The sequence below is a fragment of the Heloderma suspectum genome, chromosome 3 (genome assembly GCF_057233095.1).
Source record: "Heloderma suspectum isolate Gila_16-S chromosome 3, 16-S_ref, whole genome shotgun sequence".
Lineage (NCBI taxonomy): Eukaryota > Metazoa > Chordata > Lepidosauria > Squamata > Helodermatidae > Heloderma > Heloderma suspectum.
Window position 1 is genome coordinate 109,821,952 of NC_139460.1, and position 25,402 is coordinate 109,847,353.

At 39.9% G+C, this 25,402-nt stretch overlaps 1 protein-coding gene across 4 annotated transcripts in view; it reads left to right on the forward strand.

Moving 5' to 3' along the window:
- Positions 1–328: 328 nt before the first annotated feature.
- AP1S2 (adaptor related protein complex 1 subunit sigma 2) overlaps positions 329–25,402 on the forward strand; it is a 29,580-nt gene continuing 4,506 nt past the window's right edge. Inside the window, exons 1-5 of one of the 4 annotated variants that reach the window (XM_084844124.1) lie at positions 329–575; positions 4,597–4,775; positions 9,892–10,000; positions 11,072–11,209; positions 13,019–13,094. In XM_084844124.1, coding sequence (XP_084700250.1) covers positions 4,597–4,775; positions 9,892–10,000; positions 11,072–11,209; positions 13,019–13,094 — 502 coding nt within the window. In that variant the 5' untranslated portion in view covers positions 329–575. Of the gene's footprint in view, positions 576–4,596; positions 4,776–9,891; positions 10,001–11,071; positions 11,210–13,018; positions 13,223–22,903; positions 24,005–25,402 lie in introns of those variants that run through there. The other 3 variants (XM_084844127.1, XM_084844123.1, XM_084844126.1) reach the window with 3 other exon arrangements.

The window sequence follows — 25,402 nt, forward strand, 5'->3', positions numbered from 1 at the left end:
CGCGACCACCAGCGACCAGCCCGCCCCCGCGCATGTGCGTTCTGTGCGATTCCGCGGAGGCGCCGGTTTGCGCCTGGCAGAGCGAGAAGAGGGGCGACCACGTGGCTCTCTGATTGGCTGCTCTTTTTTTCCTTTCGTGCTTCTGGTTGGCCAAGTGGAAAACGTTACGTTTCCTCCGTCTTCTGATTGGCCCGTCTCCCCCCTGCCAGCCCGTGGCGTCCCGACGGTGGCTGCCCGCGCTGGTTGCTACCCCTCCCGCCCTCTCTCGCACATTTTCGTCCCCGCGATTGGCTGTCCGGGAAGCTCTCCCTTCCTCCTCCTCCTCCTCGGCGTGCGCTGGTCGGTTAGGGGGAGCGAATGAAGTTTGGCGGCTGAAGAGAAGTGGGGCCGCCCTCCCTCCTACGGCCCCGCCTCCCCGCCCCAGTTCGCTCGGGCTATTTGCCGCGAGCAGCCCGTCTTTCCCCTCCAGTTGCTCTGGTGGGAGGAGGGCGAGGGCGGCGGCGGCGGCGGCTCCTCGACTTGAGGGAACCTCGCGGAGATTCCTCGTCGCGCGCCTCCCGCGCTTCTGGGTAGCGGTAAGCGATGCGGCGAGCTTGGCCGCGCGCGCGCATAACGGCCGGAGGCGTCTGCTCGCCGAAGCCCCGCGTGCGCTGCCGGGGGAGGCGGCGGCGGCCAGGAGGACCGCGGGGCGCTGCTTGCTCTTCCGCCGCTCGCGTATTGTGCGCGCACTCGCGGATAAGACAGGGCGTGTGTGTTCAAGAGACGCAGACGCCCTCTTCTCAGGGTGCTCGCCCACGGGTCGAGGGATGGCGGTGTCGAAGTGTGTCTGCAAAAAACCCCCAGCCCAACCCTGGAGAGTTAGGCCCTGTCTGGGTTGGTTGGCCACTCCTGGCACCCACATGACCTCTTGCGCTGTGTGTGTGTGTGTGTAAAAGGGGGGGAGGGCTGCCCTGAGCCCCTATTGTGCCACCTAATGGTCTTCTCAGTAGGAAAGGATGCCTGGGCGGGCAGATAATAGGTGCTCTGGCAGGCTTCCCTCACCTCTCTCTCTCAATCCCCTCTCCTCGCTTTTATTTTGGGTTGGAGCATTTTATGGTGGATCCTGCTTCTGTTCCCTCAGAGGTGGTTGAAGTTGGAGCTGTGAGCGATTCCTTTTGAGTGGGATGCTGAGGAGAGGGGGATGTGTGGATGGGGTAGCGGCCCCTGCTTCTTGCGGGGGGGGGGGTAATTCACAGCCAGGATGAGTAAAGGTGGCTCGTTCTCCCATCCAGCCCTTTCTAGCACTAACGTATATGTTACAGAAGTGTGCATGAGTGTAAAACCAGGATGTTGGTGATTCTGAATGTGGGCTAAAATTGTATGATCTTGCACATGTATGCTGAGAGACTCCCAAAAGAAGGTGGAACAGAAGTCGCTTCAGTTTTCTAAAACACTATTGGGTGTTTTAGCTACTCAAGAGGGAGTGTGGTCCTCCAGTTTTTCATTAAGGAGATTAGTCACTACAAATTCATTCTAAGTAAGATTATCTTTTTGCTCCATATCCCTACAGTTTTCCAGAGCTCCCTTTGCCCATCAGCTATCATTGCAGGATAGCTCATTGACTGAATTAGTTCTTACCTAACATTCTCGGAATTGTGAAATAAAAGTGGAATCTACCTTGCTCTAAACTTTAAGCATCTTGGGAGAATTCCCTTCTGTTTTTTTGTTTATCCTTTCTTCCCACACCAAGTGGAGCACTAGTAGCCCCTTTACCATGTGATAGACTGAGAGAATGAACATCAGTATTTTCAACTTGAGAAATGTGTGGTTTGTGTGGAAGTAAGTTACCATTTATCTGTCTAGATTGCTCTAGCTCCAGACTAAACATTGCTTTTCTAAGGGTGCAATCCTATGCATATTTAGACAGAAATAATTCCTATCACTCCCAGTTGGGAGTGGTAGGACTTAATTTCTGTCTAAACATGCATAGGATTGTGCCTTAACTGTATTTAAAAGAAGGGGGAAAAGATGCCCTTTAAATAACTGACTTTTAGCTGTCACTCAAACTTTCTACATAGGGAGGAAAGGTTAGGGTAAAAGCAACCACTTTTATGAGCACAGCTTAGTCAAAATCATAGGCCCCCAACGACACACATGGACCTTGACAATTACATGTTTTCAACTCCATTTTGAAGATGGAAGATCTGGATTTCAGAAAGTTTCCCCTTCCAAAATATATCTATTAGCTTTGTCTACATGCCTTGGTGGCATTTTTTTTTTAAAGGCTTGGTTATGGTTATACAGTGTACTCTTATGTCAGTTTGCACTCAGTTAAGTATCTGTGACTTTAGACAAAGCATTAATGCCCCCCACCCCACTGCTCAGTATAATCCTGATAGTGGTTTTATATGTGGCTGAATAGGAAGTGTGATGACTCCTCACTCTAACCCGCTTCTATACCAACAGCTTTAGGGCACAGTCCTGTGGGGATAGTGGGCTGCTCTGAACTCAGAAGTGACTAACTATCCAATGCAGGGCGGGTGGAGCACGGAGGGGATCTTCTCCTCTGTGCTCCAGCCACCTTGCATTTGCAGCTAGACAGCTAATTTCGGCTGTCTTACCGGGGCACCTCAGAGCAGGGGGTGGGGAGGGGAGGCTGGATGGTGCATAGGAAGCATTGTAACAGCACTTCCACAGTCCCCTTCCTTCCCCCAGGAATGCCCCCTTTTCAGCCACTCTGCCCTGCTCTTCCTAGTGCAGAGCCAGGGATGAACCGTGCCTCCTATGAGGGAGTTGGATTTCTGGGAACCAAGTTTGGAGTGTGAGCTCCAAGCTCAGTTCCCGTAAACCAAAAAATCCTCTAGGTGTCTAAACGCTGTCTAGCAGCCATAGGTTTGCGCCCCTTTTGTATTAGAAAATTTAGGAATTGGTGGCAAAATTCATCTTGACTGGAGAACCTAGGGGGGATTTATATTTGCTTCATTTATCACTGGCTTCTATTAAAAATTCAGGTACTGAATAGGTCTTCCACAGTTGTGATAACTACATCTCCATCTAATTATTTAAAGAGGTGGAACTGACACCAAAGGACAGTGGACAGAATTCTCATTTCTTTATGGGTTTTTTTTTTAGTGTAGCTATTAGCACAGTCTCTAAAATCTATAGTGAGATTTCCTGAATCAAGGGGAAGAGCCCATCTTTAACTTTTCTTTTTCATAGCTTCAGGTTTAAGAAAGAAGAGGAACTGTCTTGGTCCAATAAGGCAATTGGCAAAGATTACCTTATTGGCAAAGATTACATTATTACCATCTGAGGATGATAGGTACGCTGAGCAGGAATGTGTCTACTAGTAATCACAATTTGCTCATTTAAACTGTTTTCAGATTGGGGAACGACATACCACAATACTATGGTATCCTTGGGAGTGTATCCTAAATAGAAATGAGACTGTCAAGCAACCCCCATCTTGTAAGGGTGGCACATCTTAAGTATTTGTGTGCAGTCATGAAGTCTAGAAACTTCGTTCTAGAACAGTGAACTCCATAGTTCACTTGTTTTTTCTCAACAAAGAATTGTGTACATATGGGGGAGGCATGCTTTTATATTCTTTAGAAAAAAGTTAATATGTCACAACATGCTTGCTTAGGGATAGGACCTGTTATTCCCAGATGCACTGCATTTCACAAAAGGTAAGGTGATAGCACATCATTTCCTTCTGTAGCTTTCAGTCTTTTGAAACCCAGGCCTATCTTTTAGTACACCTTACAATCTGTGTATCACTTTTTTTTTTTAACTGTACATACCCATTTTCCTGCTTTTTCTGGGCTGCCCAGATGAAAGGGATTCCCATACCTTTAATTGAATAGTAGAGGGAATTTTGGGCAAGTGCAGGTTGTCACCTCGTAATACTGTCAGGGTAAGATGATACTCCTATCTTACTTCTCTCTCATGCGCAGCTATGAAAGGTACAGGAGGAAGGCTTAACATCATTTCTTTAAGGTGCTTTGATATCCTCCAGTGTTGATTGTATTACCATAGTTTGTCCACCTGAAACAACATAATCTAGATCACAAGGACCTTATTGTTAGAAATAAGATTAATTTGAAGTGATAGCTTTTTAAAGCAGAGAAATTCTGTTGCTGTACAATGAGTTCCAGGAATCTTTACCAATAAAGCAGCAGTAATAGGGATAGGGTATGCTGGTGGGGTAGCAACTTGTGATGGTATGCTACCTTTTCTTTCAGTGGGAGGATGCTAGCGTATATTGTATTATGATTAATTGCTAGGGATATAGTCCATATGTAGTTTTAAAGTTTATTCAGCAATTATGGCAAACTATCTAGTTGATTATTTTAGATAAACTCAGTGCTGTGATTTCTGCTATTATTCAGACTTAATATAGATATTTTTTAAAAAATAGGGGCTACTGTTTATTTCTTGAGGTACTTTATCTAGTGTGCAGAGTCCTTGAAATGCTTTACCCACTGCTTGCTTTAAAGCTTAATTGGGAAAAATGCTGGAGATCTTAATGTTGGAAAACTTTCTCAGACATAAAACACAATCCACATAACGTGGCTGAAGGACTGACATCAAACCCGGTTTTATTTAACTCAACAGATGCAGTTTATGTTGCTTTTTAGTCGTCAGGGGAAGCTGAGACTTCAGAAGTGGTATGTCCCGTTGTCTGACAAAGAAAAGAAGAAAATCACAAGAGAACTTGTTCAAACAGTCTTAGCCCGTAAACCGAAAATGTGCAGCTTTCTGGAGTGGAGAGACCTGAAGATTGTCTACAAAAGGTTGTTTTGCCTCTGTAAGCTTATAATTGCCATAGCCATAACCCGACAAAAAATATATCTAATGGGAGAAATAAGTCCCTTACCGTGTGTGGGGAAAAAATGTATTTAAGATTTTTCCTCATGTAATTTGGCAGCATAGTAGGAATGATTCATGTCTAGAATGCTTTTCATGCATTTAGAAATGTGCTGATAAAAATGAGATTATTTTGCGCTTAATAAAATAGTTTTGTACTGAGCAGTTTACAGTAAATGAGGCATACAGATTTGAAAACAATGTGTGTGTTTTAGAGACTATTTTTGCTTGAATGTTGAAACTACCTCATTCAATTTGATATAAACTAGGACTTGATCACACTCAAAATATGGAAAGATTGCACAAGTATGCTACTCTATTCATCTGACCTGTTGGAGTATAAACCAAGAACTATGATGTGATTATACCGACTGTTCTAATGCAATGAAGGAAAACGGTTCTTGCTACTATAGTTAAATTACTTCACCTTTTGTGTTTCAACATGCAAAGAGATCAAGTACTACTTGTACTTCAGTCAGTTCATAAATCTCTCAAGTTTGGAAATGCCATTCCCTACAGATCTACTTATCACACTATAGTATATTCACAGAAAAGAGAAGGCAAAATTTATTGAAGCTTTTATATTGTAGGCTTATGAAGATGTTGGACGTTAACAAATCTGATGGCATTTGCCCCAAAGCAGCCCTTGAGGATCAGTCTATCAGCTGACATGCATTTGACTGACTAGCGATATTTAGAATCCCTACCCTCAAAATTAAGCTAGTGACCTTTTTTTTTTTTGCCTTTTCTGTAGCTTAGTTGACTTGTGAGAGATCAGAAACTGATTTAGTAGTCACTTCCTTTTTATCTCCTTGTTGCATACTGTACTTGGATTTAGGGGGCACAGTGTTCCTCTTCCTGGAGGAGTGATCTCAGTAGGCAGCCTTGCGGGGACTTCTGTTCCACCCTATGGCCATTGCCTATGGGGCGCTATAAGGTTCTATCTTGTATCCCCATGCTTTTTGACATTATATGAAAACTGCTGGGGGAAGTCATCTGGAGGTTTGGGCTGAAGATTCATCAGTATGCAGATGATACTCAGCTCTACTTATCATTTCCATCTACTGAGATCATGGAGGCTGTGGAACGTCTTGAACCATTGTTTGTAGTCAGTATTAGGACAGATGAGGGCAAACAAACTGAAGTTTAATCCAGACAAGGTGCTGTAGGTAGGGAAATCAGCCACTCTGGATTGAGGTTTATAACTGGTCTTAGATGGGATTGCACTCCCCTCTGAAGGACCATGTGTGTCACTTAGGAGTTTTTCTGGGCTCATTGCTAACTGGGGAAGCTCAGGTAGCAGAGGTGGCTTTTACCAGCTCAGGTTCATATACCATATACGATCCTAACTGGAGAATGCTGGTCTTGTCTTGATTATCCATGCACTAGTGACATCCAGAAGTACATTGGGTTGCCTAGAAAGATGCAGAATGTGACTGCCCAAGAACTTGTGACACCTATCTCGTGCCAGCTGCAATGGTTACCAGTACATTTCCCAGCCCAATTTAAAGTACTGGTTTTTACCTTTAAAGTCTTCAACGGTTTGGTGCCAAATTGCTTGAAGGGCCACCTTCACCCATACCAGCCTGTCTGCAGTAAAGTCCCTTCTGGCTTGCCCACCTCTGAGAGCAGTCAGATTTGCAGGAACAAGGGAGAGAGCCTTTTCCATAGAAGCTCCATGTATCTGGAATGCATTACCAACTGATACCCATCAAGCTCCATCACTAATCACTATGAAGCGCTCACTTACTTCCTCTAGCTTTTTCTTGAGATAGGTTTTTTGTGGAATTGCTGATGGTCTTGACAGTAATACTTTGGTTTTAGAATCTTTTGGGGTAAGATGTCTTTGTTATCATTGGCTTTTATTTATTCTGATGTTTGTTATTGCGTTGTATTTATCTTGTGATCCTCAAAAATCGATCCACATAATCTATAGAGGGCTGTTGAATATATGACCCTGCCTTTAATAACTATGATTTACACGCCTCTAATATATCAGCAAAGTGGGTGTCTGAGTATATGGGTGTATTTGGAGCATAAAGAGAGGAGAGGACTCAGTAGGAGAGAATCTGCCAAACTAACTTTCTCTCTCTCTCTCTCTCTCTCTCTCACACTCACACTCACACACACACACACACACACACACACACAAATATTGGTGGGGATCGTGGTGTGTGAGGGAATACTTGTAGCAGAGAGCAGCATGGAGGCAGGAGCCCTTGGCTAACTGCTGAAAGCTAGACAGGCTGAAAGGAAGGACATAGCCTATTGCATGCTTATGTTCAACCTGAGGAAGGGAATTAAACTTGAGCTTAGTCCTCTGACTAACTCATCAGGCCCCCAAACCTGAAGATTCTCTGAACTTGAAGACTGAATTTGAGTACTTACAGTGTTTTGTTTTGGCTGGACCTGGAAGTAGGGCTGGAAAAATCTCAAGCTGCCAGATTTCATTGGTGTTCAGGATTCTCTGCTCCCTTTCCCCCCCTGCATGTCTGACAGTGACATGCAGAGAAGTTAATTGAAGAAGCTTCCAGCATGGGCAATATTACTGTTGTCAGAAATGGACAATCTGAATCTTGAGAGGATTTCTTCATGTTGTCAAGCTATTATTGTTAGAGGTAAAACCCCTTTGCTTTTTAAAAGAAGTACTTTTAAGAACCACTGGGGATAAGAAGGTTTGGATTAGGTCCACAGGCATTCTTATGCAGGACCAGACACAGGAGTGCTATTAAACTATTAGTAAAGTAAATAATATTTAATAGAGTAAAATGTTCTTAAGATAAATTATTGCTTGAAAACACAGTGGCAGTGCTTTTCAGCTTACTCAGATAAGCCAAACAACAGCTATATTTTTTCACACATACCAATTATAATACTAAATGGTACTAGAAATTGTTAATGAAACTGGAAGATAATTTTTGCCAAATTTATATTAATGACTTGAATAAAGCAACATGAAGATAGAAAGTACATCTTTTCAGATCTTTTTTTAAAGTTTTTACACCTGTTCTGTTTTGATGATATGGTCAAAGTGTTTCCCCAAACCAAAATACAGTATAAAAATTAAAATAGTCAACACTACAGAATGAAATAACTAACCAATCCTATAGACGAGACTTTGCCAGTCTGGTGTCCTCCAGATGTGTTGGGCCACAATTTCCATGATGGCTAGGGATGATGGGAATTGGAGTCAAACACATCTAGAAGGCACCAGATTGGGGAAGGCTGCTATGCACACTTACTTGGAGTGAGTCTCACTAAAGTCGATGAGGGCTCATTACTGAGTAGTTATGTACAAGATTGCATTAAGAGTTTTAACAGCCCCTTTAATACTTCTGTTAGGAAGGAATTTCAAATAGTTAGGCTTGTTTGGGCTTGTCCACAATTAGGGATGCCTGTGCTCATTTTGGATGATGTTCACATGAATAGGGAATTCCAGTGTATAATGATCATAATCGTTTGCTCATTAGTTTGGGATAGGGTGAAACTGCAGACAGTGGAGTATTAGAGTGGGTGCCTTTGGTAATCCACCCCATCAGGAGGATGAGTTTACCATGTTTTGAACCAGGTATAGTTTTGGAATTGTTAGGGACAGCTTTACATGTTGTATATTGCAGAAGTAATGAAGAGATGTAAAAGTGTAATTAACAGTCTTGAAAACTGTCTTCTAACCATTCCCCTTTTAAAAGCTTCATTATCCTTGAATCTTCTGGGGCTGCAGCCTTCTTCCTTTTTAGCTGCTTTGTGTAGCTAATTTTTTCTCATTTTTACCTTGGGCAACTGTCTCTTGTCATTCTAGTATTTTTAATTCTAGCTGATTCATGTGCTATTGGATAAAAGTACTGTTAGGTAAACTCTCATCTTGGTATCACCTGTTAAGATAAAGCAGAGTGCCTTTCATAGGATAGTTTAAATAATGATGAAAGCCAGAACACACCCCTTTAAAAGGAAGTTTAAAACTGAGATGGTAGTACATAGCAATTGCCTTATAAGCAGATATAACTTGGTTATTGTGCTTCTAGGCCTTCAGATGTCTTCATGTGTCCAAGACAATGTAAACCTTTATTAGTAATGTTCAAGTGTATAGAGTTTGGGACTTATATAATGTACAGTTTCAGATGTAATGACAAACCATAGGTTGTCATAAGAATGGGATGCCATGAGCCTTGGGCTTGTGCAGTTCCTTTTTCCCTTCCGCCTTTTTGCACGCAAGAGAAGGACATTAGAAGCTTCTATCTCTAGTTTGCAACAAACTGCATCTTAGTGCAATGTCCAAATGCAGCAAACTGATTTGTTCAAATCATAGTTTGTTCCGAAATGGGGATCTGGTTTGTTGTTACATCTGAACTGGACCTTGCTTTTATATCTCATCCTCCTGTATTGCCACCACAGCTGTCCAAAGTCATTTTCTTTGAAACATGGGGAAAATATTCTGTCTTCCTGCTAGGCAAGTTTTGGGCACAAATTAAGAGCCTTGGGATATGTCTACATGACCAATTTAAGGGGACTGGTTATTTCCTGGAGAAAAACTAGCTTTGGATGGAACGGCAGGATTTGCAATGTAGTGGTGTCTAAGTTAGCAAGCATAAAAAGTATATAGTACTGTGATAAATACATACCATCTCTGAATTTAAACTGGTTTTAAGCCTGCTTCTTGATAGTTACGGCTCCCAGTCAAAAAAAAAAAAAAAAAAGGCCACAAAGTGTAGTCCTTTGAAGTGGTTAAGGATTCCTAACAAACAATTATTTGCAACCTCACAACTAGCCAGTTATTTGGGAAGAGCCATAGTAAAAGTGTTTTCAAACCAATTTGAATATGTGCCTTTAAAATGGTTTCTGTGCTCTATGATATTGGTTACTTCAGGTTTACTTTGAAGCCTCACACTTTATTCTGAGGAGGCCGAAACTGTTAGCAAAATATGTAAGGATATGAATAATTCTGCAAAAAAGAATGACAGTGTTTCTGTGTTTTAACTTTAACTGAGGGTGGACAAGACTCCACAAGGCAGTTGCCGCTCTTAAATTAACAAATGTTTCTTACAGATATGCAAGCCTCTACTTCTGCTGTGCCATTGAAGACCAGGATAATGAGCTGATAACCCTGGAGATAATTCACCGTTATGTAGAATTGCTTGATAAATATTTTGGAAGTGTAAGTTATTAACTGTAGTTTTTCTAGTCTTTCAAAGTCTCTGGGTTGGATCCAGAGTTGCATTCAGCAGAGTTCCACTGGCACTTGAGAAACAGGTGGGGCAGTGATTTTTGCAGGTTCCTCCTTCCCAGTGAATAGCTGCTCAAGAGGGTTGGGAGATCCTCAGCACTGGAGGATGCATAAGTGGGGAAGAATCGGGGAGCATGCCAGCTCTGCCCTCCCCCTTCAGTAGGCAACCTCCACGGGGTCCCGGGTCCTTCTGTGATTGGAAGGAGTCCTTCTGTTTGTGGAGGGGAAATTCTGGATCCAACCCTGTGTACATAAATAGATTTAATGAATTTTTAATAATGTCTGTGTTTATGCACACTCAAGTATAAAGAAAAGCTGTTTAATGCATATACAGTTCATCTGGTAATTTTAGCAGCATTCTGAACATTGAAAAGTGCTGTAGAAAAGAATAATGAATACTATTGACTTGGTATTTAGCTTTATTTTAGAGCATGCATGACAGAATCCACTGACTAAAATGAATATCATGAATCAGAACAAAAAGTTATTATAATACGTTATGTAAGTTACTTTCTTACTGGGAACTTTTAATTAAGTCTAATAATGAATTTATTAGTTTCTGAAACATATGTTGGTTAAGAGTAAGTGAAAAAGTCAAAAATATGAAGTATTTCCTTCATTGTTTCTTTTCCCTGCATCGTGTGGTCATTAAAGGTTTTTATTAGTGTATTGCTGTAAAATAATTTGCTAAACTAAGCAGTCGATATGTGACCGTTTAAGAAGAGGATTAGTTGATAAGCAAAGTCCTTCTGAATGGTAAATATTTTTATTTAAATGCCTGTTCCTGAACTAATCTTTTAATATTAATATGGCATATTAATATTTTTTCAGTCTGCTCCTTTCCAATTATTTTTGTGTGTAACCTGTAACTAGCACCCCTAAGTGATTCCATGGGAAATCATGGTAATGTGTACTTCTGAAAACAAAACCACAGGATCTTAACTAAGCGTCCTAGACAAGCATATAGAATCTCAATATCTTATCTTTTAATCTTTTTTTTAGGTATGTGAACTTGATATCATCTTCAATTTTGAGAAGGCTTATTTTATTTTGGATGAATTTCTCTTGGGGGGGGAAGTTCAGGAGACCTCAAAGAAAAATGTTCTTAAAGCCATTGAACAGGCAGATCTATTACAGGAGGTAAGCAAACTTTATTTCTTTGTGAAAGCACATCAGCATGCTATGCTCTTGTCTAAGAAAAGCTTTTATTTGTCCAAAGTTGCAGAAAAAGCTTTTCAGCATGTCTAGCATGTAGCTTCTACTTAATATACAGAATTCCTTTGCCCATTTTTTGTTCTGACTTCACAGGATTCAGTGTGTTTACTCCTATGCAGACAGAATGCTTTTTTGCCACTGCATTTTTTTAAATAGTCTTACTTTCATAGTTTCTTTGGTGTAGATGTTGCTAGACATGCAGCTACTGTTGTCGTGTGCGTGTCTTGTTATCTACACATTTCTATGTCTATTTAATTTAATTTTATACATTTCTTTATATTAAATTGACTGAATGATTATAACTAATTTTTGCCATACCTGATGCATGTATGCCTCTTTCATTGCTGAAATCCAGAAGCTAGACTCTCTTATTTGAGACGTTTTCAGGTATTGTTTTAAAAACAAGTCATAATGCCTTAGTTAATTTAATTAGACATGGACTATGTTGTTAGAAAGTAGTTATAATACTAGTATTGGAAGTATAGCAAACCTATCGAGTAGATTTGAGGTTGAAGCCTTGCTTCTCAGCTGCTAACAAAATGCATAAATATTACTGTACTCTGCTGCCTATAGTGCATTGATTTAGAATTATGAACTTGGTTAAATACAGCAGTTGAAACGTCTGTGTTTTTTTGTTGAGGGAAGTAAAATTCTTAAAATAATACCCTTCGTAGCAAGCTCACAATATCCTTCTTTGGTAGCTATAATCTTGAAATAACATAGAACTGGTAATATAGGAAGTTTGTACTGTGGCTCTAACTTCACCATGGGTTAGGTTCTACACATTGAGTTGTATCCAATTTTAGTCTTACTTAGAATGAATGGAACTTAAGTTAGACTGATGCTGAAAACAACCCATTGCTTTAAGGAACATTGGTTAAGGCTGCGTGTTGGTCCAATTGTATACATTCAAATTTATGTGTTGCTTTGTTCGGTAAATATTACATGGATTGTGTTCTAAGATGTGAATTTGTTTTGATCTGTTATGTATGTATTGTTCGAGTCCATCCTTCAGTCCCTACCTATTTACCACTCGTTAGTGAGATTTTTTTAAAGTAGTAAAACATGTACTTTAATCCTGGCTACTTGAGAGACCATCCAAACTTGTACTAGCTGATATGGTACAGTTCTCTCAGGTCTTTGCCACCTTAGAATACAAAGTTGGATGACTAAATTTGAAAATACTCAACATCAAAACCTCTTTACACTTAAAATATTTACATATTGAGGAGAAGACTAAGTGAGGTAGAAGCTGATAATACAGGAATTCTGAATTTTCAAGAATCCATGAATACACTGGGAACATAAGTGTGTAAGAAACATTACGAACATTTGTAGGGAAAGAATTGCAGAAGGAGCAGGCGGCAAAGAGAGTAGATTGCTATTCAAGTCAGTAATGGCTTCATATGTTGCAGTCTATTTCTTCCCATTTTCTTGTAATGTGATATAGTTACCTTCTTCACATGAGGTGTAACCTACTCATACTTGCTCGACATCTTTTTTGGGGGGGGGTGTATGTGGGGGAATGTCTTGCATAGCTCCTTAAAGCTACATTTCAAATCAAAGGAATAGCTCAGTATCTCTAAAACAAAAGCCAAGACAATTTTTGTGGGGAATGTGAAGGACACACTACCCCAGTATCACTGTAGAGCTGCTTTGGTGGCTCTGTGCAGAGAGGCTTTAGAAGTGACCCACCCTTAACCATACATTTGATTCTTCTTTCTTGGAACTCAGATTTACATTCTGCTTTTGTCAGTGAAGCCCTCCTCCCTGTACCCACATCTACAAGGAACCAGTACATGCTCCAGTGGTAGGGATGCTACAGAAATGCATATCCATACATTTTCATCATAGTGGGTGTCAAGTAGCTGTATGTGTGCTGGCAATCTGTTTTGTTTTCATTGAGACTATCCACTGTATGAACTGTTCAGCAGATTCTAAGGAATCTTTACAGTATGAGATAACCTCTATGCTATTGTTTTAGCATATATCTTAAAGTGACATTGAGCATTAGAAAGTAACTACTGTATTGAATTTCCTGAAGAATCTAGTATGGAGCCCGGTAGATGCTGGTTTAATATACTTCTGTTAATTAGACTGAAGTCATTTGGTACCTAAAATTTCATTTCTCAAATTCTGTGGCAGGTCTCAAAGGAAGTAGTTATCTAACTTGGCAACAGCACAAGAATGAAGTATGCTAAAGCCTTGGCTGTTATCTAATATACTTTCCCAGAATTTATGTAGCTGCAGAATTCTAGTATGGAGTGCTAGCATGCTCTGACTATCTGTACATATAATTTGATGATAGATTTACTTATTAATAAGATTCACAATTTTGGCTGGCCTTGCTAGCCAAGCCAAAAATGATGATTGCCAGGCCTGACCCGCACTGCAGTGTCCTGCCACTCTTCCCTGCAGGAAAAAGTGGTGGGAAGCTTGCTAGTTTGGCTGCTCCAAGGCAAGGTGCTCTGGGTGCTTTAGAGCAGCCAAGGATGCTCCCCACCAGCCTTCCCTATAGGAAAGCAGGGTGGTGAGCTTGGTGGTTTGGTTCTGCAGGGTTATTTGGGGAAGGGCCCTGGATTGCTGCACAACTACCAGAACAATCCACACCCACCTCTGTAGCTCCAAGTTTGGGTGAGAGGCTGGTCACTTGGCACAGTCACCAGAGGATGGCAGCATGCTGACTGTGGCAACCAAAAACATGGAAGTCTCTTGAACAAAGTATTTCTAACCTGCCTTTTTTATTAGAGTGACCAAGATGGCTAACAAAACATAATAAAAACAATATAAGAATGCACTTGTTTTTTAAATCTCTTTAATTTCAAACCACATTGGTGCAAAATCCGTAGTCTTCTGTGCATTTGCAAGTCTAACTGAAATCAATAAATGCTCCAAAAGAACAGCTCTTTGTGTAATACACCTGCTCAAGAAGCTGCAGGAGCAAAAACATTTCTGTTCAGTCCTACCCTTTCTCATCATCATGGATTCACTTACATACTTTCAAGGGCTGTGTATAATCTGTATTCTCTGTCTTGATTTTTTCCAGTGGTGTATGAATATTTTGAGTTGTCTTGTAATGTGCCTGTATTGGACCTTTTATTAATATATTAATGAGCATAGGCTAAGGCTTTTGGCAGTGAACTCCTCTAGTCTAGTCTAGTCTAGCAAAAATAAAACCCTTTAACATTCCAGTTGGGGCTTTTCTTTTCTTTTAAATTAGCTAATTGGTATGTAGTGGTTAAGATGCTGAATTGCAGACCAGAAGGTCAGCAGGACAGCAGTTCGAGACCCGAGTGCTGCATGACGGAGTGAGCTCCCGTCTTCGGTCCCAGCTTCTGCCAACCTAGCAGTTCGAAAGCAAAAAATTGCAAGTAGATAAATAGGTACTGCTTCGGCGGGAAAGGTAACAGCGTTCCGTGCACCTGGGTGTTCAGTCATGCCGGCCACATGACCACGGAAGTGGCTTTGGACAGCGCTGGCTCTTCGGCTTAGAAATGGAGATGAGCACCACACCCTAGAGTCGGACACGACTGGTTGGGGACACCTTTACCTTTTTATGTAGCTTTAACAAAATTAAACTATGTGTAGTGGATGACAGGAATGTGCTTCAGTTCATTTGCTACAGTGGGAATCTGTGCTGCCTTTTAAGATTGTAGCAACCTCTTTAATAAACAAAAGCTAAGTAAAAAGAATACATAGAATCATAGAATAGTAGCGTTGGAAGGGGCCTACAAGGCCATCGAGTCCAACCTCCTGCTCAATGCAGGAATCCAAGTCAGAGCATCCCTGACAGAGAAATCCAGTAGCTTTCCCTTGGGACTCTCTGTACAATAACTAGACATGAAACTCACAATTTATCCCACTTTTGTCACTAATAATGTAATTACTATAATGTCTTTTCTCTTAATGTCCATTGGATTTTTCTCTTTGGTTCAGTTTGACAAGCTTAAGTGCTGAAGCATAAGGACAAAATAAGTATAAACAATCTTTCAAAGACTAACTGCAGATGCTGTTATTCAGTTGTGTATAGTTAGAATTCTGTTATTATCAAACACATAATGTAATTTATTAAACAAGATAAAATCTTGTAATATGGTTTAACAAATGGAACAGGTAAGCTTAACTCCTAGGGAGGGCTTATTTAATGGCAAATTTCCATTATTTGGTGAAATTAGGGCTTTCTTCACTAGAATTTTGGTTTGTTAGATTGGTGCATCATTGCTTGCAAAGCTGTATTTCCATGTTCTGCAGGTGAACAGTTACCACATGCACTTGCAGAAGAGGGAATCAGTCTTGCAAGGATGCACCTACCTAACAAGCTAACATTCTAGTGGAAAAAGTACTTAAACAATTTGCAGACCCAGGCTTCAGACAACTCATTAAACTTGCTCTGTATTAAATACCAATGACTTGCCCTTGCACTGGCACAACAATTGATTTTATGTGCATGATAGGTGACCTAGAACCATGATAACCAAACAGTTAAAAATGATAGGAAAGTGTGAAATTTGGAGTGGAAGCAGCAGCAGGTTAGGGAAAGAATTCTGTAACTGCCCCCTTCTCCACCCCTTCCTTCCTTCCTTCTTTCAAATTTATACCTTGTCTTTTATTTATTTTATTTAGTTTATATCTTGCCTTTCCCCTAAAATTAGTGCACAAGGTGGCTAATAGTAAAATACAGCTAAAACAACGAAGTTATAATTAAAACATGTAAGGCTCATCCAATAAAATGCATCAATAAGAAAGAAATAACAGTAGCTACCAGATTAAAAAATACTTCAGCAATATGTCAGCTTAAACACCCAAACCCTATCAGAATAAAAATGCCTTTGCCTGTGGGCAGAAGGACAACAGAGATGAAGCTAGCCTGGTCTACTTTGGCTTTGCTTTTCTTCCCAGCCAGGGGTTGCAAGCAGTTCAGCCAAAATACAGTTAAAGGATGCTTTCATCCTTTGTACTTTTGTTCAAAGTATTTCTATATGACTTGATATTTGTAGTTAGCTTACTAAAGAAATGGAGAGGACTTGGAACCATGTTTACATGTAGAGTGTTCCTCCATGTAACTTACATGGCCTATGTGCAGCTGTGGCATGGTAACACTTCTGTGGCTCCATCTCAAGCTGCTCTAGTAATGCAACACTGTAAGATCATGTGGGAGGACCAAGATTACGTGGGGGAGGGGGCAGTCTTACAGACTGAATTGTGTGCTTCTGTACGTGTGTGTTAGCACAGTTTTTCCCGTGTCATCCTCTTCCTCCTATCTGATTTCTACATTCTTATGCTATAGTAGTGATATGGGATCAAACCCCAGGGTTGTTGCCGTAAGTATTGGGTGTTTGCTTAAAATCACTTAACTTACCATTGAGAGGGTCGATACATCTGCTAGCTTCTGAGAGAGATGTATTCTTCTGAACTGCTTGTATAATGCATGAAATAAGCAGTTCTCTGTGTAGTAAAGCTTTAATTTTTTGTTACAAAGCTTGTGCTTTGTTAGATAACTGTCACTACCCGGTTTGACCTCCAGTCATAGAAATAATCTTTAAAATATGTCATGGAGGCAGGAATTCTGACCTAGGACTATGCCTTCCTCTCCATCTGTGTCTTACAATTGTAGCTCCTTAGAGTGAGGGAGTATATGTATCTTGCATAGTACTAAATAATTCAAGAATGCTTTAAGCAGTACTATTGAAAATTAACTACTAACTTTAAGAAAGGAGGACTAACGTCCACCTCATGGTTTTTTTTAGGTTTTTATGTTGCACCCTTCAGAAAGAAAACTTAAAGAGGCTAGTTTTCTCTGCGGAAAATATATTTTAAAACCCCATTATAAATAAATCTGATAGTCCAGCTACATTTTAGTAACTGTTTTCAAAACAAAACCTTGCTAGATCTTGTAAGGAAGCGTCCTGAATTAATGTACCTATTTAAGGGCCAGATCAGATGTGATGGGAACCATAATTCATGTGTCTTCCCCTTTCACATATAATATTGAGAGTCTAACAGTAAAAAGGAGAAGGGTGCCGAGTTTTCCCTTCTGCACCTTTACTTCTCTGTGTTCAGTTGCTCCAGTGCCTCTTCTCTGTTCAGGCTCCAATACCAGGAGAGGAAGTAAAACATGGGAGGGTTGAATCTTCATTTTCCTTCTCCCATGTGCTCTTTTTATTGTTAAAAGATCCCCACCCCACTTCATATGTGAATGGGGCAGGCAGGTAAAAAGAAACAAGTGTCTGCTACCATCACAAGTTTGGCTCTTACAAATGCTCTTATAACCTTGTTGAAAAAGAGAAAAATCTTGCTGTGTTGAGTTCTTGTGTTTTTTATGTGGAGTTCATTGGAGTTTATGTCTTTGTTGCATTTTCATTAGCTTTGTTTTTGATAGCATTGGCTTCTTAAGCAGCGCAATGAAGACACTTGCCTGAGTGTCTTAACAGCCCTCATATGTACAAGTCTCTGTGACAGTGGATTTTTTTTCTTTACAGCTAGTTTTGCTACAAGAAAAATGTTAAAACTACACTATCAAATTTTCAATTGTGCTTGATTTTGTTTGTAGAGCCAGAATGAAGACTGGGGAGGTTTGTCTGAGGATATCTTATGATTAAGAGCAATCTAAAGCCTTAACGTTTTGATCCCCATCTGTACGATTGGTAACTACCAAATTTACCATTTTGGTGGCATGGATTACATGGGTGCTTTGCAGAGTTTTGCACGTGTAATGGAGCCCTTGCCTGATAAGTAAAAAAGGGATCAGAAAAGTGACCAGTGATGGGCTTAACCTTCTGCAACATTTGCATGACAGTACTGAAGTGTGCTTCGGGTGCTCTGTCTTATTTTCCTTTTCATACTAACAGCATCAGTTTGAAGTGTGTGGCATATGGTTTTTGTTCTGGTGGTGTTCATAATTTTTAGGTGTTAATAGACCTTAGAAGATTCCCAAAGTTAATTAGTGGGCAAATGTTTAGACTTATAAAAATGCATTGAAATATTTCCTGGAAGATTCATTGTCTGCCATGAAATGAATGCCTTGCAGCACAAGCATTTCTGAACACTTTATTAGTTTTCAAATGCTGCATGATAGGGGACAAGCCTAATGTGCATATACAGGGCATTGCAACTTATTTTTGTACAGAACTTTTAGAAGAATGTGCTACACACAAAAAAGGTAATTGTGTGTGTTAAAGAAACTTGGGGTGAACATTCAAGTGGAAAGAAGCTAAGAAGACTTCTTCCATAGCTAAATTATACATTCATTAACATACATAGTATGAAAGCGTGGTAGCATGTTAAAAGAAAAAAAAGTACCTGTTTCAGGTAGTTTAAAAAACTGAATTTCTAAAATCAAAGTAATGTAGCTACATGTTCTGTAAGAAAATTAAGTTTGTCATGTTTTTCTCCTGCCCTTCACCAAGAAGCTTAGCATAGTTATATATGAGGTGAATACATTAATGATTTTTTAAAGAAAAAACCACAAACCAATTTTAAATAGATTATCTGATTTAAAAAATATATGGTACCTCTCTAATCTGGTTCTACAATGAAATTAATGCAAATGAGCATGTTAACGTCTTAGTACTTTATAGAGACTTTGATGTAATTGACTTTTACATGTTTATCCAAAAATATTTTCCAAAAAGGCCCAAGACAAGTTAGAAGCATTTCATTTTCTTAAAATGTGGGACAAGCAACATTTTCCTTTTAGATTTATAAAATGATCAACAGGATCCTTACCTATGAGAGTGATCCATGGATTATATCTGGAGATGCTCCAGACAATTGGAATATGTTCAGATCAAACAGGAGGCAATCTTGTAACAAAGATGAAAAAGCCATGCTCAGGAGCAGTCCGCCCCTTGTAGCCCCCAGACAGGAACCACCAGAGCAGCAAACACTATCAAACACTAAAGAGGTAATTAAGAGGTTACCTCAAATACTAAAGAGGCACTTAGAAAGAGAGATACCCCAGAGTTCCAGATTCAGATGTGACAGTAAACCAGACCCCTGTTGCCCCCTGTACTCTGATTTAAAAAAAACAAAAAAAACCCAACAGACTACAGTGGCTGGGAACTGGGAGATCCGGGTTCTAGTCCCCACTCGGCCATGGAAGCTCACTGGATGACTTTGGGCCCGTCACACACTCTCAGCCCAACCTACCTTACAGGGTGGTTGTTGTGAGGATAAAATGGAGAGGAGGAGGATAATGTAAGCCGCCTTGGGTTCCTTGCAAGAGGAAAAAAGGCGGGATATAAATGCATGCATGCATAAATAAATTTATTTATTTATTTGCCCCTGGACTTCCCAAAGTTACCCACACCTATGCTAACCAATCCATGGATGGAGCATCTCTGGGTTGCTTAGGAGACAAGTGGGAGTGAACAAGCAGCCAAACAGGAATGATCAAACAGCAGGAACTAGCATGCTGGCTCATTCACAACAACCCAGGGCTTTAAAATAGCAACAACAACCTTGAGTTATCGTTGCATGCAAACCAGGCCATACAGTTTTCATTATGATAAATGTTTTACTTTTGAGTGCTTCCAAACAAGCTCTTATTGTGGAGTCACCCTGCCTCATTCACTGAATTTTATGGGAAGCTGGGGGAAGAAACCTTATCTTCCATTTGTAAGTCTCTCATGGTTCCCTATGGCTTCTTCTGTCCATTTTTTCTTAACGTAGAAAATCCGTTGATTCATAGAATCATAGGATTGGAAGGGACCTACAAGACCATCAAGTCCAACCCCCTGCTTATGCAGGAAGCCTGATTCCCAGGCAGTCTCCCATCCAAATACTAACCAGGGCTGACCCTGCTTAGCCTCCGAGATCAGACAAGATCAGGCACATCTTTACTTTTAGGTGAGAAGATGGAATGGCTGTCCAATGCCTTTTGATTGGGAGCACTAGGAGACCTCTGTCTAGAAGCACCCAAAGTCTTTTCCTAATGGACAAAAGTAATGCAGTCTCTCTTTAAAGAGACATGGTTGTCTTATATGATACCAAACTTGGGACCACCCCCAGGTGCTGAGTAATCTGAACTTGGAATGAACTGACATGTTCATTTGATGAGGAACCCCCATCTGTGTAAGTAGTTGCATTTAGACTGAAAGTTGGGCTATAAAGTTGGTGGAAGGTCCTCTGAAATAAATGGTGTTGTATCTGGCTCTAAGAGTGAGAGGAGGGCTTAGTTCTGACTGTATTTTTGTTTATTTATGTATTTTAATTTTGTTAACTCAGCTAGGAGATTGAGGTTCTTAATCTCTTTCCTGAATGTCAGTCAGTGATATGAGCTGTGTGTGTGTGTGTGTGTGTGTGTGTGTGTGTTCATAAATATGGTCCAGGCTGAAAGATTAGCTGAATCTAGATTTGCAGTTGCCATATAGGCAGCAGCTGGGGGTGTTGTGTTAAGAATGGGATTGATTTTCTTGTCTCCCTAGACTTCAGGGTCATCCAGCAACAAAAGGAGGGACCTGAGAAAGTAAAAGCTAGACACAGAAGGCTTAAGGGTCATGGGCGGGGGGGTCTTTTAATTTGCAGTCAGTAGGGCCCTTGGGCTGAGCATTCAACTATGGCAATCCACCCTGTGTGTGGGACCATGCTGACCTTGTCACTAGAGAAGTAACAGAGTTTGATAAGAGGGTGGCAGGGTCGGATAGACATTGAGTTCAAATGATTTGGCTAGTTCTCACATTATTTTGTTCATTCCTAGAGGTATAAGATATACTTGCGGCTGGGCATTGAAACAGATGTAGCACTTGATCTGCTGCTGGAGGAGCTGACCTCTATGTTTTGACAACCTTATCCAACATCACCTTATAGTCCATATTGCATGTTGAGCTGAAAGTAGTATACAACAACCCTTCAGTGTAGTTCACTGTTACATCTTCACACCTCATCCATGGCAATATAGGTTGAGTGGAAGCGGGGAGAGTGGGCAAGCCTGCACTGTTTGGCTCGTTCTAGTGTGCTGGTGGTGCAAATATAACTTTGTCTGATTCCAATCCCTGTGGGACCATGTGAACTCACAAGCAAACTAGCTCATCTACACAAATTCACAAATCAGGCTGTTAATGCACTAAAAGGAAAGTCAGAAAAAGGTGTATTAGGGGCAGTAGAAAAATAGCTCTCAGGATACTGTGTGACTATAACACATAAACCAACTTGCAGTAGGGAGCTCTGTTGCCATGTACCAATCTGGAAACGAGCATTTACGAAGCACTAACTCCCTGTTACACTAGCGGTAGGTCCTTCTGGTGCAATGGAATGAACTGGAGTGCAGCAGCAGTATAGGATACTGCCTCATATCCTCAAAGCATGCAACAAATTAGTAACATAAAGAAATTATACAATACCAATCAAATTGGACAGTTTCAAAGCTGTAATTAACTTTTTTCGGGTGACTATCATGTGGGTCTGTCTCTGTGTGCGTGTATGCTTGCACACGTGTATTTTTGGGGGTGTTTAAAAATTCATGCTTTAACACTTTCAGTGCCTTCATTTTACTTAAAACTTAAACAATGCAAGGGTATGCTATGGATTTGTCAAGTCTTAAAAGTATTCCAATAAAAATAATTTCCAAGTAAAGCTCTGAAAGTGTTTGAATATAATGTTTAAGCCACATCAGATGTGCTGGGTGGGGTAGGGAATCAGTAATCAAATATTTCAGTTCAGCTGGTTTTGAGTATTGGGAAAAAAGCTTTTGAGATAATGTTACAGCTTGTCAAATTAATATGGTGTTATTATTTTTGTTTTGTTTGCTAAACATAAGGGAAGCATGCTAAATTGGATCCCAGACTTCAAAGAACTCTTTCTGGATGGACTTAGCTGTATAATGGTCTAATTATTCTGAGACTGCTTTTAGAATAAATATGAAAGAATTTAAAATCCTGTTAACTTAGCCTTGATTGGCAGGAAATCCCCAACACCAAGTTTCCATCTCCGTGTAGCTGGATTAACAGTTAGCAGGCTTGGAATGTTAATACAAATGGTTTTAAAATGGATTAAAAGGAATGTGGTCATTGTGTGACCCAGGCCTTTAAAAAGATATAATTCATGGCCACACTTGATGAAGAAAAGTAAAGAACTAACCCTAAATTACATATTGCCTGAGAGACCAATCAGTAGTTATAGAATTGGATATAGTTAGATGCATCTAATACAACCTCCCACCAAAAAAACAAAATTAGCTTGCTGAAAGCACAAATGAAATACAATGCCTTCTGTTAATGTGGCTGTTCCAATCAGCAGTATACAGACAAAGTTCTTCCTTCTCTTATTAAACTTAGCCATGTACAAACAAATGATGTCTGCCAGTAGCCATGTATGGTGCAAAGCAACCACCAGAAACATAATGTGAAGCAATCAGGGAAGCACAAAGATACAGCACCATTTATATATATTAAAAAAACTCTTAGTGATGTCTCATTGCATATAGCTTGCTGCTTTTTCAAGCCCTGAGTAACATGTTTAGTGGTGCATGTAATTCAAAAGATCAGTATAGAGAAAAGTAATGACACTAATAGGAATATGTAATAGCAACAATAGAAGTAGTAAATAAAAAGCCATTTGTATTTATTGTATGCATGAAAACTTCTGTACTATTTATAAAGAATGTACACATTTCTTTTGTAGCCACGTCATGAATACTTTAATGTCCCAGTATACTAAATGACTTCATTCATCATGCATAGAGAGAGGCGATAGAGCTGACTTACTCATGGCAGAACACTTATCCTCAGCTTGGTGAATCCAATCATCTTGAACAAATTAGTGTATATCACACAGTTATTTTTTTGCTGTTTGTATATTTCCTTGTCTTACCTTTTGCGATGTCTGTGTTTTTCCTTTCATTTGTCTTGTCAGCATGCCATAATTCCATGTTTAAACATTTAAATCTATCATTAGCACTTGACATAGTATGTAATATTCAAGCAGAAATATTTGGTGAGCCTAACTTTACAATTTAAATACTGTATAGTACAGCATTCTATGCAGCTGAATATAACTCTGGTATTTGTAGATACAACATAGAAATCCATTGATATGTAATATTGGGCCTAGTAAATGAAATGTGTTTTTAGAAAACATTCCCTATAGACAGGTCATAATGAAAAACCTTGAAGGCCACAGGAAAATACTTTATAATCGCTATTTTAGAAACTAATTTCTGGCATTTTGCAACTTGGCCTCTGTATTTAAAAGTTAAGTATTGTGATCTTGCATTCTCAAAAGCTCCAGTGCAGATACTGCTCCTCTTGTTTATAGAATGGCTTTTCCACTCTTTGTAATAAACATATAAAGCTGCTGTACCATTTTTAGTGCACTAATGAAGCTGACCCAAACAATGCAGTAATTTGCTGGTAACCATACTGAAGTGTCCACAGAAACTGATGTATTATAAATAACAAGGAAGGTTGCCACTTTTGTAGTTTCTGTCTGTGGAAGAAAATGTGATTGTTTGTATTGCTGAGAAAAGTGACTGCTATATTATGCAGTTAATATGTTTTTCAGAATGATGATTACAAATATAGGAAAGAAGTGGCTAAACCAACCATATGTGATAGAAAATTCCAGGTGTTCTGCGGTAATGCACTACTTCAAGATAAATGTAAAATTGCTATTTCATAAGTGAGGCATTTAATATATTGAATCTGCAGCCTTCTGGGATGTATCAGTAGCAAATATAGGAAATTCTCCCATTACAAAACTTTTCTTTTTTTGGTATTGCTTCTGTGAACGTATGTGGTAAATGCTGCTTTGCATTCTCTTAATGCCTGAATCTTTAAAATGCTGTGCACGGGGTGCTAATGAGGTGCTGAGTTCTGTTATAGCTTTATATAGCTGCATGCTTGTAATTTACTGTGAATTAGCTTTCCTGGCATGTCTGTAATAAAGTATTGCATGCACTTCTCATGTGAATGGCTTTTTTTTCCACCTCTTTTGCTATGAGATATTTCCTGTGTATGCAGTCTACCTTTGGTAATTCTGATCTGCTGACATAACATGAAACACTTCTGATAAAATATTAAAATTCCACTGTTAGCATGTTTAATGGTTCTCAAGCATTTCTCAGTTACACATTTTCAAACAGCTGTTAACATTTGTGCACTCGGCCTTCACAGCTACTTTACAACTTAACCTTCTCCAGATAGCATCTGTGATTCCAACTAAATGAGGGTGTACCTGCATCATTTGCACGTAGGACATTGTTCAAGTTTGAAACACAAATTAACCTTTAAAATTGTACCTGGTATCTGAAAATAGACATAATAACTGTATAATAGCACTTACTCATTACAGAATTATGGTGCATCTGCACCATAGTTGTTTGTTCTAGGATCTGTCCAGAAGAACATTCTCACTATGAATAATAAATTGGCACAGAAGAAACATAGCCTATGCTACATGGGGCAGGCTACTGCTCTAACCTGCTTAATAACTCAGCCAGAGGAGGGTGAATACTGCCTTCTTGAAGTGGATCCACTGATGGAGATCTGCCCATCTCCAAGAGGATCTGCTTATGGGAAGGAGCTGAAACTTGTCTCATGAATGGGAAGGATGGTGTCTTTCCCTGCCCAGTAGATCTACTTATTAGCAAGCACCTTCTTTGCACATACTAACCAGCCAGATTAGACCGAGAACAAAGTGTAGTGCTATCTTATCCCATTCTTCAGTCACCAACATCAGCTTAAGTCTTTATGTCAATACAAAATAGTGTCAGCATACTTGATCATGCTGGGGACTTACTATGGTATCCCAGAGGTCCTAGAAGCACCCTACTCCTCTTGTGACTGTGAAGCTTTTTTGAGTGGCACTGTTCATCCTTACACTCATGAATTTTTAGAAGGATAACTTCTATAATGTGTAAACATCCAATAAAGGTAGGTTTCTTGAAGCCCCTTGACAGTCTGAAATTCATCTAAATGTGTTTTGCCTTTAATTACTTTATTTTAAAGTAAAAATGTGTAAATGTGACTCCTCAAATCTTGTGGCCAGTTTTCGTTCCTCTGTTTAAACTCCCAGGAATTCAAAATGCATCTTTTTCTGTTCTTACATGTTTTAATGCTGTCTTTTGTGAGGAATTGTTGCTAAACTCTTACTCTTTTTTTTTATTTTTTTGGCTATGCCTTG